Source organism: Panthera pardus, unplaced genomic scaffold, assembly GCF_024362965.1.
Source record: "Panthera pardus isolate Hobbes unplaced genomic scaffold, ASM2436296v1 HiC_scaffold_1, whole genome shotgun sequence".
Lineage (NCBI taxonomy): Eukaryota > Metazoa > Chordata > Mammalia > Carnivora > Felidae > Panthera > Panthera pardus.
This window is the reverse complement of record NW_026526654.1, coordinates 20,912,030-20,928,694: the sequence shown is the minus strand read 5'-3', so window position 1 is coordinate 20,928,694 and position 16,665 is coordinate 20,912,030. Positions and strand designations below refer to the sequence as shown.

The following is a 16,665-nucleotide window of genomic DNA, read 5'->3' as shown; positions in this document are numbered from 1 at the left end:
GCTTGGCTTCAAGATATTCTTTAATATATTGATTAGGAAGAGGCAACTCATAATTATTTTGAGGATCATTTAGTCCAGCTTCCCATTTTACAGATGAGGAAACTTAGACTCTATTATATTCTCTAAAATTGGCAACTTGACTGAGTTCTCTGGAAGTTGAGCAGAGAGAGAGAGAACAGTAAGGACTTGGATTGTCAAGAAAGAGGCCAGTTACAGACACAAAACAAGGGCTGGGCACTGTACAGACTGCTGGGGGGAGGATAGAGGGACCAGGGGAGGGCGTTTCAGGGACATACACACTTTGAGCAGACATTGTGTCAAAGAACACTGAGTGGAGGGAACATGCAGGAGAGAGTAGGAAATAATTTAGGATGGGTCTGTTTTTGGAGGACCTTCAAACAGGACAGAATAGTTGAGATATGATACAGTAAGATTTTCAGTTAAAGCAGTGGCATTGTGAAAATAAGGAAGTTTCACCTGGTGTACCAATTGGAGGGGAGCAGCATTGGTGACAGTGATGTCACTCACCTGCCCGGGTGCATATTGGATGGGTCAAAGTTGGTGACAGTGATGTCACTCACCTGCCCAGCTGCGCATATTGGACGGGGTCAAAGTTGGTGACAGTGATGTCACTCACCTGCCCAGCTTGCGTTTTGGACGGGGTCGAAGTTGGTGACAGTGATGTCACTCACCTGCCAGATCGTGTGTTTTGGATGGGGTCAAAGTTGGTGACAGTGATGTCATTCACCTGCCCAGCTGTGTGTTTTGGATGGGGTCAAAGTTGGTGACAGTGATGTCATCCAAGAGGCTGTTGGCTTAATCTCAGTGGAACAACAAGGATTTAAAAGTGGCAGATCCCCTCTGAAGGAAAAATCAGCATACTTGAGAACTGGCTGGATTTTCTGTACAAAGAAAAGAGTTGGGTCCAAGAGTCACCAGGCTTTCAGGATGCGACGCTAAAATTAGGAGGGACGGTTGCCGCCCGCCCTGGCTCACAGCTCGTTGAAGGACAGGCAGGGGAGCGAGAGGTGATCACTGAAGACATGAAAATGGATGGCTTCTCTGTGGAGGTAAATGTAGAAAGAGGGGAAATCTTGAGTAACACCCGATCTCATTTTTAATAATGAGTTTCACCTCTTCTATCAAAATACTTATGGTAACAAGCACCAGCACTAATTTTAATTTTGACTTTTACTTAATAATTTTTGTTGAGAGCTTAAGTGAAGGATTAAAAATAATGACCAGAACTTCTGCAGACAAAGAAGGGGGAAAACAAGAGCTAGAATGCAGAGGTGAGTAATTTCCATACCGAAAGATGCTTTTAGTCCTGTGTTCAAGGAAGCCTCACTGAAGTCCTTGCCCTGTGCGGCCCTTACCGTAACTTGTGCTTGGTGCTCTCAAGCATGTAAATAAAACTAAGAGAAAACTGGTACAACGAGAGTTAGATGTCCTCTTCCTGCGCCAGATGTGCCCAGGGTGTGAGGGGGGATGTGTTGTCTCCCTCATACCGCCCTCACCACTGCCTCCTCCTCCCAGCCCAGGTGGAGCGTTCTCACGCTCTGCCAAAATCAGAACCCCCACCCCGCAGAAAGCTGGGGACAGCTCTGATCCTGGCTTTCCCTGGAGGAAAAGGTGTCCATCCGAAGAGAGGGGTCGGCACACTGTCCTTCGTAAATGATGCCGGGCTGAGCACTCCCAGGCCACACCGGACCCTTGCCGTGGAGGGCAGGCAGCAGGGCGGACGGCCAAGCCGAATTCAGATCCTGCTGTTCTGCTTCCCAAGTCCTCCCCCTGCCCCGTCGGGAGCCTTGCTTTGTGGCAGCAGAGGGAGAATACGTCTCTTGAGTTTGCAGCTAAAGTTGAAACTAACTGTTATTAAAACTGTACCCGTGTCTCAGGACAAGTAAGAGTGGCTGGGGTGGGAGCCCGGGGCCTCCTGAGAGAAATGTCACTGTGTGGAACACACGAGACCTGGGGCGCACGTCTGGTGGCTCGGTGGCTCGTGCCCCAGGGACGTCGCTCCTCGCAGCCCTTCCTGATGGCCGCCCCTCCCCTCACTGGGGAAGTGCCCTTCCCCTCATTGACACCCAGGCCGACACCCCTGGGCCTGCCCCCCCACCCCGACCCGAGAACGTGGCGGGCAGTGAGGCCGGGGCAAGAACAGAAGGGGGAGATGGGCAGAAAGGAGCGTACCTCAGGAACTTCTGCCTTCCGAGCCAGAGGCTCTGGAAACTGAGCAGAACGATGTGTTTTGTCTCCTGATCTTACTAGTGTGGAAAGTGCTCTCTGTTTTGCTGAGAAGAGTGGTATGAAATGAAGTATCTGAGCCCCCAAAACTGGTCAATAGCATAAACCACAAAGAAAAAGGAAAACCAAGAGCTGTGAAACTAGCCTGGGATTTTGTGCAAGTTTTCATTGAGTGTCTCTCCCTCCAGCTTGTTATTTTTCCCAACACCTGCTAAGACTGCTTGCTGCTGGACAGCACGGGAAGACACTAACACACTGTGGGCAGACGCAGGGGGGTGACACCGTAACACACTGTGGACAGGCTCAGGGGTGTAGCACTTCGGTTAAGCATCCACCTTCAGCTCAGGGCTCATGAGTTCAAGTGCCGCATCGGGCTCTGTGCTGACAGCTCAGAGTCCGGAGCCTGCTTTGAATTCTCTGCCTCGCTCTGTCTCTGCCCTTCCCCCGCTCATGCTGTCTCTGTCTCTCTCAAAAATACTTTTTTAAAAAAAGGCCAAAGTAACATGTAACAGAATTGAATGCAGGAGCCAATATGAGATTCCAACTATCTTCTGTTAGGTCCGACCTTTAAAAGATTCGCAGCAAAAGAAAACAGTGGCTTTCTTTTTGTGAATTGATTTCTTTTTTCATGTCCCTAAAGAATGTATCAGCTCTCATAGAAAACAGGTTTTGGAACACATTGTTATTTTTTGTAAAAATACATTATGTTAGCAAGTGATAAGTTTGTGATTGTTATTAATGAGTTAGTAAATATTTTAAGACTGATGAAAAGGCAACGGGGAACCATTGAAGGGTTTTTAAGTAGAAGAGTGACAGGATGAGATTTGTGTCTTAGGAAACTACTGTTGATGCAAGTGTGAAATAAGGCAGCAAAAGTGGGGTGGAGAGAAATGAATGGAGTCAAAGACACTGAGGAGTTACAGTTGACAGAGCCTAGTGGTCTGCCTTCTGCAAGTGGGTGGGGTGGGTATTGACGTCATTCCCCAGGATTGGGGACACAGGCAGAGGGGTGGGATTGAAGGTGAGTGTTATTTGGGACATGTGTCATTTAAAAGTTTTTTTTAATGTTTATTTTAATTTGAGAGAGAGAGAGAGTGAATATGAGCGGGGGAGGGGCGGAGAGAGAGAGATACAGAATCCGAAGCAGGCTCCAGGCTCTGAGCTGTCAGCACAGAGCCCGATGTGGGGCTCGAGCCCACGAACCGTGAGGTCGTGACCTGAGCTGAAGTCAGAGGCTTAACCGGCTGAACCACCCGGGCGTCCCAAGGGACGTGTCATTTTAGATGTCTCTGAAACATCTGAGTGGAAGTGTCCAGGCAACAGTTGGGTATGTGGCTGTGGGGTGCACTAAAGCCCTAGGAATGCACAAGCACCTAGGGACAGAACGTGGAAAGAGAAGTAATCCTAAACGGAACCTTAAGGGACACTTGTATTTAAAGGATATAAGCAGGAGAAGATGGCTCTGAGAGAAGAGAGAAGGCCTGACTAGAGAGCTAGAAAGCCCAAGAAAGTGGGGTGCCACAGGAGCCGAAGAGGGAATGGCTGTAGGGTTCAGTCCCTCTGGGGTTTCCGGCAGGAAGAGGAAGTGGCTCCGTTGGGTCAAGCAAAGAGTGTAATTGGTACCCTGCAAGAAAAAGGAAAAAACTAATGGATAGAAGACCAGACTGAGCTTCTAGAAAGTAGGGCGTTGTCTTCTCTTTCTGGCCTCTTTGCCTAAGGTACTAGCAGGTACATTAGCAGACACTAGTCAGTTCTGTTGATTTTACCTTCACTGGTGCTACTAAAACAGACTGGTCTTTTCTGTCCTTGAACCTCACGGTAGGTCATCCCCATTGTAAATTGCTCACATTAAATGAATAGGGGTTTCCTGAGCATCTGCAGTAGAACTTCCCAGCCACTGGGTTATGGTCACAGATGGGCTGAGATATTGATCCCCTCAGCCCACAGGGCAGCTGGTGGCAAGCAACTTTGGCTGTCTGTCCTGTGTGTCATGCAGATCGATCTCTGTGTGCCATGGAAAGTCTAGGTCTGTAACAGGGTTAGTAATTCCTTGTATGGGTGCCGCCTCACCTGTCTGCCTGAGGCAGACGTCACCTCACAGTGTCATCACTCTCCCTGCTGAACCCACACCCTCCCTCTGAATCTTCCTGACACCGGTCCCCAGGCAACTACAGACAGCACAGTAGAGAGAGGTGGTCCTGCTGCCTGTTTTACTCTTCAAAACCCAGCACACCGGTAAAGCCTTTCAGATCACCAAAGGATGCATTTTTTTTCCCAGTGACCAACCTTTTTTTATTTTTCTTTTTTGAGAGAGAAGGTATGCCCTCACACATAGTGGGGGAAGGGCAGAAGGAAAGAGGGAGCCCTACGTGGGGCTCCATCTCACGACTGTGAGGTTGGGACCCGAGCCGAAATCACAAATGAGACACTTAACCAACTGAGCCACCCAGGCGCCCCATCCAGTGACCAGCCTTTTTAAAATAAGATGATGATGCTTCTGGAAAGAATTTTAATTGTTCTAAACCATCACACTGACAGTGTCCACTCTGTAATTGGTCTTCATTTTGCTCTTTGACAAAACACCTCCTTGGCTGGAGAATTGAGTTTAGGCTGCACTGAGCCTAGAGCTGTGCCAGCCACCTAGGAAGGTCGTAGGGAGTTCCATTCTTACCCCATCGCAACCCTGTAGGATCCCACAGTCGAGTTGGGAAGACCAGAAGTAACACTGTAAGACATAATGCAAATATTAGATGGTAGTAATAGCCAATATATAATAAACTTTTAGAAGTTCTCAGACTGTGTTTTAAATGCTTTACTTGTATTAACTCATTTATTTCTTATAATATCATTATGAGGTAAGTGCAGTTATTATTTCCATCTTACAGATGTGAAAACTGAGGCTCAGAGAAATTTTGTTTTAAACTAAGGCCTAAGGTAAGTGGCAGAGCTGGGATTTAAACCCACGTAATTTGGCTTTAGAGACCGCTCTCAGTCACTCAGCTTCCTCTGCCTTTTTGCTCGTCTGTCATGACTCCTTAGCACCGCTTTGCCCCTTGAAGTAGGTGTAAACCTATGCTCAGCGCCCTGTTTTTGAACAGGTTGACAGTGGTTCTCCTCTCCATTGTTGAGATCATCCTCATCCTTTAAAATTCAACTGAGCCCCCATCCTCTTTGAAGTTTGACCCCCGTGCTTTGACTGGTCGGTGCCCACCCTGCACCTTCCGAGCCCTTTAGCTGATCCCACTCAGCTTCCTTCTTAATTATATACCACCTTGCCTCCTGATTTTTCCCATTTCTGCATGTCTTGCCCTCCCCTGAGGAGGGCATGGGCTCCACATGCACCTGGCTCGTGCCCTCCCTTGGGAGCTGCCCACAGAAAGCCACTAGTGCGCTCCTCCAACCCAGCTTCTCAGTGTAGACGCTTCTCAGTATACACACCACCTGATCATCCCATCCTGAAACCTGCCAAAGCCTTTAGAGGTGCAGTTCTATTCCATGTGATGTCCACTTAATAAAACGTTACAAACTTTACTGTTCTCGACTGGAAAGTTAGTCTTTTTTTTTTTTTACAAGAAATTTTATTTTATTTGAAAATCTCCTTACCAACTAATAACAGATATTTCATAAAACAGTTGTTCAAAATGCAAGCTGTTTCCTTTTTCCTCTTTTAAATATGTGGTTATTGCTTTTGAAGAAGACAAAGTGAAGGAAATGTTTCCTGTTTGTAGAAGCTCATAGTTAACCTGCATCGAGAGCAGATTAGTGTCAAAACATCCTAGAGCCTAGAGCTCCTGTAACTTTCTGCTTTTTAAGCACTTTTTCACCATCACAGGAGCAGAAGGATTAGGGTTCAGTTTTGCTTTGCTGCTCTTCCACTGTCACTCCCTTTGAAGAAATAAAATGTTGCAGTTTCAACCAAAGGTTCATTGCCCTTCCCGCTGTCCTGCAGCCGGCAGGTGGTGTCTAAGGCCTGTGCCTGCTTGTGTCTTTAGCACGTTTTTGTGGTAGAGTACCTCAACCTAGACACTATGGGCATTTTGGTCCAGACCATTCTTTGTGGTGGAGTCTGTCCTGAGCATTATAGGACGTCCCTGCAGCATCCCTGCTCGCTACACACAGCAGCACCACCGTCTTGTCCCCCGCCTCCCAGCCCCTACCAAAAATGCCCCTAAGACATTTCCACATACTGCCTGGGGAGCAAAATCACCACCGGTATATATCCACAAAATAACTGTTCTGGGGTGCCTGGGTGGCTCAGTCGGTTAAGCGTCCGACTTCGGCTCAGGTCATGATCTCGCGGTCTGTGAGTTCCAGCGCCGCGTGGGGCTCTGTGCTGACTGCTCAGAGCCTGAGCCTGTTTCAGATTCTGTGTCTCCCTCTCTCTCTCACCCTCCCCCATTCATGCTCTGTCTCTGTCTCAGAAATAAATAAACATAAAAAAAAATTTTTTTAATGTGAATATAAGTGGATCTACACAGCTCAAATCCATGTTCAAGGCTTAGCTGTACATTATTCATTTCTCTCTTGAGTCATTTATTTTTTCTCATTGATTCTTTATATATTCTGGTTATTGGTTATCATAGATATAGATACACACACATCTGTGTCTACACACACACACACACACACATATATATATACACACATCCACATCTTCTTTATCTTTTCATCTATCAGTGGACACTGGGCTGCTTCCATAATTTAGCTATTATAAATAATGCTGCTATAAACATAGAAGTTCATGTATCCCTTTGAGTTAGTGATTTTGTATTTTTTGGGTAAATACCCAGTAGTGCAATTACTGGATCGTAAGGTAGTTCTATTTTTAACTTTGAGGAACCTCCATACTATTTTGCACAGTGGTTGTACCAATTTGTAGTGCACGAGGGTTCCTTTTTCTCCACATCCTTACCAACACTTGTTTCTTGTGTTTTTGATTTCAGCCATTCTGACAGGTGTGAGGTGATATCTCACTGTAGTTTTGATTTGCATATCCCTGGTGATGAGTAATGCTGAACATCTTTTCATGTGTCTATTGATCATCTGTATGTTTTCCTTGGGGAAATTTCTCTTCATGCCTTGTGCCCATTTTTTAATTGTCTTTTGGGTGTTGGGTTGTATTAGTTCTTAATACTACCCCTTTATTGGATATGTCATTTGTAAATATCTTCTCCCATTCAGTTGGTTGCCTTTTAGTTTTGTTGATTGTTTCCTTCGTTGTGCAGAAGGTTGTTTTTGATATAGTCCCAACAGTTTATTTTTGCTTTTATTTCCCTTGCCTCAGGAGACATACCTAGAAAAATGTTGCTGCAGCCAGTGTCAGAGAAATTACTGCCTATGCTCTCTTCTAGGATTTTTATGATTTCAAGTCTCACATTCAGGTCTTTAATCCATTTTGAGTTTATTTTTGTGTATGGAGTAAGAAAATGGTCCAGTTTCATTCTTTTGCATGTAGCTGAACGATTTTCCCAGCACCATTTGTTGAAGAGACTGCCTTTTTCCCATCATATATTCTTAACTCCTTTGTCAAAGATTAATTGACTGTATAACTTTGGGTTCATTTCTGGGCTTTCTGTTCTGTTCCGTTGATCTCTGTGTCCATTTTTGTGCTGGTACTATACTGTTTTGATTACTACAACTTTGTAATAGCACTTGAAGTATGAAATTGTGATGCCTCCAATTTTGTTCGGTTTTGTTTTGTTTTGTTTTGTTTTGTTTTGTTTTTCACAATTGCTTTGACTATTTGGGGTCTTTCGTGGTTCCATACAAATTTTAGGATTGTTTGGTCTAGTTCTGTGAAAAATGCCATTGGTAGTTTGATAGGGATTGCATTAAATATGTAGATTGCTCTGGGTAGTATAGACATGTTAACAATATTTGTTCTTCCAATCCATGAGCATAGAATGTCTTTCCATGTATTGGTGTAATCTAAATCTTTAAGTTTATTTTTTCAATAAACTTCTTTTTGTATATGGTATGAAGTAAAGTCTAATTTTATCTTTTTCCATGTAGCCATGTGTCCCATTGCTGTTTATTAAATGATGTGTCCTCTTCCTTCTGACTTGTAATGTCTCCTTTATCATAGACCAAGTGCCAGTGCTTTTGATTCCTAGACACTAAGGATCTAATCCTTCTATTTATTTTACACACTGAGCCTTGCTTATGATAGGTTTTTTCCTCGTGGGTTTTGAATTTGGAATTCTAGGTATTTCCCAACTGGAGTTTTAGCTATAAATCCCATGTAATCCCAGGGTAAGAGAGTGGCCCTCTAGAGTAATTTTACATTTCCTTTTGCTTGGCTCCTTAGATATATCCCAACTCTATCCCGGAACCAATTCTTGTGTCAGTTTTGATGGGTTTTTAAAAGACATTTTTCATGTAACTTCAACCTCAGATTTCTCATTTCTTATTTCTTAATTCTCAGGCAGGCCAAGATTACTGCCCTCTCCCTCAGAGAAACTACCTTTCGGGTTTGTTTTTTTCTCATCTTCTCTTTCACTGAGGGTGTTGTTGCCATTTGAGGGTTGTGCCTCTACGTAGGTAATAAGCTCAGAGTCACTACCTCTTTCATACTCGAGGTCTCAGCACCTGAACCCAAATAGATGATGAAACCCAAGTGGTTCTAGGTTAGCAGGATGTGCTCGCCCATACAGCCCCACCCCTGGCAGCTTGCTTGCTTACTGTTCTGGTTTTCCAGCACTTGTTTTGGGGACGTTGGGGCCTCCATTTGTTCCTTCTATGTTCAACTACGCATGTGAAATATTCTTTTATTTTGTCTAGCATTTTTAGATGTTCATAGTAGGAAAATTTTCATGTTGTCTTAGTCTGTAATTTTTCCTAAATCTAGAAATAGAGAAGATATAAATTGATAAAATATTGGCAGATAGCTAAAAACATGGGTTATTTTATTTTATTTTATTTTATTTTATTTTATTTTACTATAGTGGTGTGATGCTGTAGGGTTTGGACGGCTTCCATTCAGCAGACCAGTCTTTTATTTCCCAGTCTCTACATGTGACCTCATGGCAAGAAAAGGCACTTCCAAGCATTAATAAGATGGTTCTCTTCTGTGTCTGATGATTGTGTATTGGTCTGTTTTTAGGGAGGAATGATCAATTGGAATCGTCTTTTCCCTCCTTTACGTCAGCGACGAAATGTAAACTATCAGGACGATCGGCGGTCTGAACAACAAGCATCTCCTCCTCTAGAGGTTTCTGAGGAACAGGTAATCAGTAACACTGGTACTTACCCTAAACCTGTGTTTCAAATTTAAAAAGAGTTTTGGTGAACAAGACTTGAAAGAAATCAAGCATATGAATGCAAAGATTTTGAGAACAGTTAAACCACTGCTAACAGTGATGACACTTGGGCCTTTATTAGCTACTGAGGATCTTATAAGTTTGAGGAAGGCATAATTTGAAAAAAAAATGCATTGTGATCACTTATTTTGAAATCTATAATACTTTATACATATAAGAAACTACTGAGGTTTGTTCTCCGTAAGGGGTAGGAGACAACAGGACTGGAGGACAGGAGGGGTGGTGCTTCTCTGAGAGAACCTTTTGTATGGTTTTGACTTAGGAATCAGGTTAATGTTTCACAATGTTTCACAGAAAGCAAATCAACAATAGGGAGTGCTGTAAAACTAAAAAGAAACAAATAAAAGATCCAACTGTATTTTAAATGAATAACATAGGAGAGAGGGAAAAATTAATTTTTGTAACTTTTGAACATAACATGCCCTCATTCTAAAGAAAAAAAAAGGATTGCAAAGAAATCTTAAGCTCTTCCTAGGTTTATTTTCACGGGAGTATGAGTATAGCAATTCTGAAATTATGTTGGTTGTATTATAGATTTAAGCAGATGAGGAAATAGGTTGATCTTACTGTAGAAGAAGGATAATACAAATACAGAAAAGGGAGAGCAAGGAAGAACCCTGTAGGGTTGGATTGGAATTAGGGGTATCAGCATAAACTCGTGATTTAATAAGAGTGTGTGTGTGTGTGTGTGTGTGTGTGTGTGTGTGTGTGCGTGCATGTGTTTTAGCTCTGTCAACCTAAAGGAATCAGAAGCAGTGGCATCCCAGTAACACTGACCACACCTGCTGCCCAGATCTCATCTCCAAATATGTTGGCCCACTGACAGAAACAAGCTTCTTGAGAGAAATGGTGGGTCCCAGGCCCAGGGTTGGGAAGGGACAAGATGACCCTGGACCACCATGCAAGGAATTAAGGAAGTACTCTCATAACTAAGGGTTCAGGTCCCAAGGACACCAGAGCCAGCTTGAGGGTGTCCCAGTGACCAAATTTGGGACATCAGATTTGGGTATCAAAGTAAGTAAGGACAGTACTTAATATAATCCACTGGGCAGGGGGGTAATCCATGAGCTCATACTGATGTTAGGAGATAAATTTTTATATAGGTATATGCATCCACAGGGAAAAGGAATGTAAAGAAATAAGTAGAGAGGATTGTGGATGGTATTAGAAAATCATAATTTTGCAACTATCAGAGTAAAAGTCAACTCAGGGACAAATCATCAATATCTGAAGAACAGGCTATTTATATAATCTCTAGGTATCTCCCCAAAAGTTGCTTATTAATTACAAAAGGAAAATAGTTAACTATATAGTGGAGAAACTGGGCACCAGCTTAACCACATCATCAGAATCAGTATACGGGTAATGGAACAGAGAGGCTGCTGGCATGTCCTGGAAGGACACATCAGTTATGTCTTACAATAAAAAATCCGTAACTTTGATCATAAAGAGAAAGCAGATAAACCAGTTTGAGGGACATTCTATAAAATATCTGACCCATATTCTTCAACAATACTCATGCCGCAAGCTGTTCCAGATTAAAGGGGACAAAGAGGCATGTTAACGAAATGTCAGATGTGATCCAGAAATGCAGTCCATTCTGTCCTGAAATGCAGTGCATTTTTGGTGAACAAACATTTTAAAGCCAGTTGATGAAATTGGACTGTGGATTAGATCATAGTTTTATATTAATGTTCAGTGTCTGCGATTTGGTATCTATATGGACTGTGATTAGGAAAGAGAATATTCTTATTCTTGAAAAATACACACTGAAGTACTTAGAGGTAAAGGGACATGGTATGTGCAACTTAATCTCAAATGTTTCAGGAAGAATAAGTGAGAGAGCATATAGACCAAGGGAGAGAGAGAGGGAACGCAGCTGTGGCAAAGTAACAGCGAATCTGGATGAAAAGTAATTGGTTCTAGGTACTGTTCTTGAAACTTTTCTAGAAGTGTGAGATTATTTCAAACTAGAAAGTTAAAAAAAAAAAAATCTGTGAAAGAAGTTTAGAGCATTGTAGAGAAGCATTGCACTTTTAAATTTCCTTCTACATACATTGTTGTCTACTCATCAAATAAATCAGGTGCAGCCTTTCATAGCTGGTCACACCGTCCAGGCCATCACCACCCCTGTCCCCAGAGGACATAAAGGTCAGTTGGACCCAGGGCACCCAGTCTGTGTGGCAAAGCTGTATCCTGACTTTTTCTGGAATTCATGAGGGGCCTCTGGTCAGAGCTCCCACGGCCACCCTGGATTAGGCCACCGTAAACGCCTTGGAAAGAACCCAGTTGAATGTGCCTGATGAATTGATCCGGCTTGCCCCCTCACAATTTCTCACTCAGACTGATCATTTTCATGGCTCCTCAGGACTGTAAGAGGTGCAGGAAGGAGCCAGTTTTCTTCCATGTCCATTAGAGAATTTTTTTTTAAGTTTATTTATTTATTTGGAGAGAGACAGAGACAGCATGAGTAGGGGAGGGACAGAGAGAGGAGACAGAGAATCCCCACAGAGCCTGATGTGGGGCTTCAACTCATGAAACCGTGAGATCATGACCTGAGAGGAAACCAAGAGTCGGACACTTAACTGACTGAGCCACCTTGGTGCCCTTAGAGAATTTCTAGAAAAATGTTATCCCTGTAGCTATGAAAATAAAGCCCAGTAACTCATTTTGTAAGATATTTATGATAACAGATTCAAAAATAAGCTAATGCTCTCAAATTCAGGTAAAAAGAAAGAGTTCTGTTATATTACTGTTTACTTACTTGTGCTAGAACCACAAGTCACATTCCTCACAGACCGTTAAGGATATGAGGTATTTAAGGTGAGATAGCTCTTTGTGTTGGCACTTTCAAAAAAAAAAAGTGTCAAAAATAACAATAAGGAGAATGTGTGTAATTGAAGTCTTCAGGGTTTTTTAATGAATCATTTTCCTTGATCCTCCCAGAATGACAGCAGGTTAACATGTTGTCATTATCAGTTTAAACAGCATTAACTTCTTCCTTGCTCTGGTATGAAAAGATGTAAATATGTGAGAGGCTGTTTTTAACATATGCTTCCTTATTCATCATTGATTTTCTAAACCTTGTTTCTTGTGTTTATTAATTTTCCTGAAAATGGTCATTACAGACTGTCATTGCCCTAAAACCCAGGTTCTTCCCTGGCATTGTTTATTATGTAGACCCTTGGCAATATTTGCGATAGGTGCTAGCCAAGCTTTAAAAGAGGGGAAAAAATGTTCTTGCCCTCAGGACATTGACAACAATGTTTAGAAATGTATAGTTAATATATAATCTCTTGGTTAGTTTGTTGAGGCTAGACACTATCTAAAATATTATCTATTAGTAACGTAGTAAGATAGCTTGGATGGACAAAACCTCTCGATGCTTAATTCTTCAATTAAATGTGCTGTATCTTTTAAATATCAGAGTCATGCAATTTTAATGCATTAGGGAACTTAATAATTTTCTAAGTCAAGAACAATGAAAACTATTGTTTTCCGTTTTTCTGATGTAAAAAAAGTACTTAAGGAATTTTAGTGAGAGTTCTTTCAGTTCGGAAAACAAATAATATTCTAAGAATGAATGTGCATCTCTTATTACATCTCATAATAGTCTAACATACAGCCATAGAAAAATTTTGCCACTTTTTCTACTTCTGCTGTTGGTAAGTTCCTGAATTTTTTGGGTCTTCACAGTCTACTGTTTTTCAACAAGTGGACTCAACACCTTTGCCAGGTTAGTGTCCCTTGAAGATGCCGTCCCCAGCCAACCCCCGTTTTAAAACAATTTTTTTAATGTTTATTTATTTCTGAGAGAGAGAGCAAGTGAGGGAGGGGCTGAGAGAAAGAGACAGAGGATCCGAAGCAGGCTCTGTGCTGACAGCAGAGAGCCCAATGTGGGTCTCGAACTCATAAACCATGAGATCATGGCCTGAGCTGAAGTCAGATGCTTAACCGACTGAACCACCCAGGTGCCCCCAGCCCCAGCCCCTTTTAAGAATCTGTCAAAACCAAGTGCCACCCTATAAAAACTCTTTTTAATAATAAAATGTGCTCAAATGTCTAATATCTTAAAAAGAAATATATACGTTATTCCATTTCTCTTTCTTCTTTTCTTTTTAAACAGGGATTTTCATATTACACCTATAGTCAAAAATAACAATGAACTTCTGTCATTAGCCTCCTACTTTTTTTTTTTAATCAAAGGAGGAAAAAACTTACCAAGTTTGTCTTTCTTGAACCCTTCTATGCTTAGAAAATGACCCTTAAGTTTATCCTTAATGGAATACATAGGTAAAAACAGACAAGGAAATTAAGCAGGACTAAACCAAGCTAGGGCTCGACAGAGGGAAGATAAATGGACTGGTACAGATTCCAGCTTCCTGCCTTCCCGTCACACTTCTTTACCTCCTAATCAGCCAAGAATTACCAGCTGTCTGTTCTGCATCAGGCTGGCCACTGGGCTAGGTTCTTGAAATACAGAGATAAATAAGGCATAATTTCCTGACCTCAAGTGGTGCAGAGCCCGGTATGGGGAGCCAGGCTCAGCGACATCTCTAGTCAACTGTGCAGAAGTATTCCAGTGCCACTGAAACTAAGAAAGGACCGCCAGTGCAGGGGGCGGGGCCAGCTCCCATAGTCCTGCCACCGGGTGTGAACTCCCACTTCTATGCTGTAGGCCCTGAGGAACCATGGCAGGATCTTAAACCGGGAGTCACATCACGGGGTTCCCCTGGAGGGTGGACTACCCATGGAGGAAGGGGCGTATTATAACCATAATGTAACTTATTCCATCCCTGCCCAGGAAATATGCTTACGAGTGCTTACGAGACTCTTGCTTAGTAAGTTGATAATACGTGAGACCCGTCCTGTGGATTCCACTCATGTCGTCCAAAATATTCATTGACCCAACTAGAGAGAGAATGGCCTTCAGCACACAGAACACTTTCAGTCTTAGCTGATAAATAGCAAAATGCATTTAGTCAGGAGAATCTTAATCTTAGTGAGGTTTTCTTCTCTCTTCCCTTCTCCAGAATCTTCACCACTGTCACCATAAAAACTCACCTGATACAAACAGTTCCCCCTCACTAACATGTATGTATTTGGGGGTACACTTTGTACTTCTGTGTATTTATAATTGTGAGTTGGGAATTGGTCCAGCAGTGACTCAGCTTTTATTTCCCTGGTGATGGCGAGCTCCATGAGGGCTAATCCCATCTCTTCCTGTTTCCCATGCCACACGGAGCCTGACACACAGAAGGTGCCCGACCGTGGTTAGAGCAGGGCTAAACGTGAAGGTGTGAGAGTGGTATTATGTCAGACTTTTCCATCTGTAGGCTGGAAATAGGTTTTCTCAGAGAATAGCAAAGCTAACTGTGTTAGAATGAAATATTGTGTGGCAGTCAAATAATTAACCAACCTGGGGGGGGGGGGGGGGGTGCCTCATTCTGCTGTGTCTTCTAAAAGATATAAGCAGTGGAGCTCATCCAGTCTGTTGTGAGGGCCTTCTCAGTACCAAAGCCTGAGCAAAGCAGAAATGCAAAAATAAGGGGCCTCTGAGCAGCCTGTAGCCAGACAGGAGCATAAAATAACCAGAAACCATCCACTCCCCCAATGTGTGTGATCAAAGGGGTTCAGCATTTCTGAGGAGGAGGGGAATGGCCAGGTATCCAGGGGAGAGAAGCACACTGAACCACAGGTGACCTGACCGTGCACTTGCAGTGGGGAAGCCATGAGGTAGGAGAGTCAGCTTGCCCTGAGCGGCAACATGGTTGTTATAATGAAGGGGAGGGAAGGGTGAGCCACATCCCCAAGACTTCTGCTGGGGTGCTCCTCCCGGCAGAGCCTGCGTGTGGCCCAGATGGTATTGTGCCATGAGGGGGCAACCAGCGTGGGATTGGGGCGGGCATCATTCAGGTGGGCATCACTTCCTGCAAGCGTCAGAATTTGGGAAGTAGAACCCAAAAACCGTTTGTTTTTGACACCCTTAGCTAAAGGGAAGTTAAAGAAAACCACAGTCTTCACTTGAACAAAACAAGAGGAGTATGTCACTGAGAGGAATTGCCATGTTTCATTGGGATGAACATCCTGATTCACTGGTGCCAGAGAGTAGTTGCATCGTCGGTAGAAGGCAAAGTAGGACTTCATTTATTTTCTTGAGTGAGAATTACCTCGAGATCGGAGGCCCACATGTTCCAAATCATCGAGGATTGTTTTTTGTTTTTTATTTTTGTTTTTTGTTTTTTCTAAGGAAAGGAAAACTGATAGGGATTTATTTCCATCCCTATAGGTTTCTTTTCTTGTTCAACAGGGTCTTTCTTTGGAAAACGTATTCTAGGAAAAACTCATTCTGCCTTGTGTGTCTTCAGAGCACTGCCATCGGTGGTGGGAGAGCTCACCTGCGGCACCTGCTCCTGTCCGCATTCCCTGCCTTGTGTGGGGCTGGCACACGGGGGGCCAGGGGCCCTTGACCAAGAGCTGCCAGCAGAGTCACAGGTCGCTGGGGGGATGTGCCACACAGCTAGGCTACAATTCCAGTGCCCGCCCCTCATTGCCGACCCTTACGCAGAGATACCTCTGAACCTTCCTCTAGAAAGCCAAGTCTTCAGTTACAGAAGACAGGCGTCTGGGGTTACACTCAGGCACCTTCTGTTTTTATGAATGAGGGATGTGGGAGACAGGAGGGCCTAACACTCTGCATGTTATAACCCAATTACTGTTTAAAGCAAATAGAGAAAAGGATTATTTTGTTTAGACTAGAAACCCAGATGAACTCTATTCTGATGTTCTGTGGTGAGAATGTTTAGACAGAAGATTCCCTGTGATGCATGAGCAGAAGGAGGGGACTTACTGTGCTCCAAGATGGAGAAGAAATGTTGAAAGAAATGCTTTTCAGAAAATTCTATGGGCCTTTTTTTTTTTTTTTTTTTTTTTTGGTAAGTTTCCCAGACAGACCACTGCAAAGCCAGCCAGTCCAAGACTGACTGAGACACCAGGTGTGCATCTGCAGGTCTCATGGTGGCAGCGGGTGTGTGCAGCGTCCTGAGTGTTTTACCAGCTTTATCATTCCGGCTCCAAGCTGTTTATTGGTGGTCTTCCC

General features: G+C 43.4%; 1 protein-coding gene across 7 annotated transcripts in view; it reads left to right on the top strand.

Annotated features, from left to right (window-relative positions):
• The window catches only part of UBAC2 (UBA domain containing 2), a 191,847-nt gene that overhangs the window by 158,899 nt on the left and 16,283 nt on the right, over nucleotides 1-16,665 (top strand). For 4 of the 7 annotated variants that reach the window (XM_019444003.2, XM_019444000.2, XM_053892494.1 and 1 more), the window contains exon 8: nucleotides 9,350-9,472. In XM_019444003.2, the coding sequence (XP_019299548.2) occupies nucleotides 9,350-9,472 (123 nt within the window). Of the gene's footprint in view, nucleotides 1-9,349; nucleotides 9,473-14,599; nucleotides 16,471-16,665 lie in introns of those variants that run through there. The other 3 variants (XM_019444001.2, XM_019444006.2, XM_019444005.2) reach the window with 1 other exon arrangement.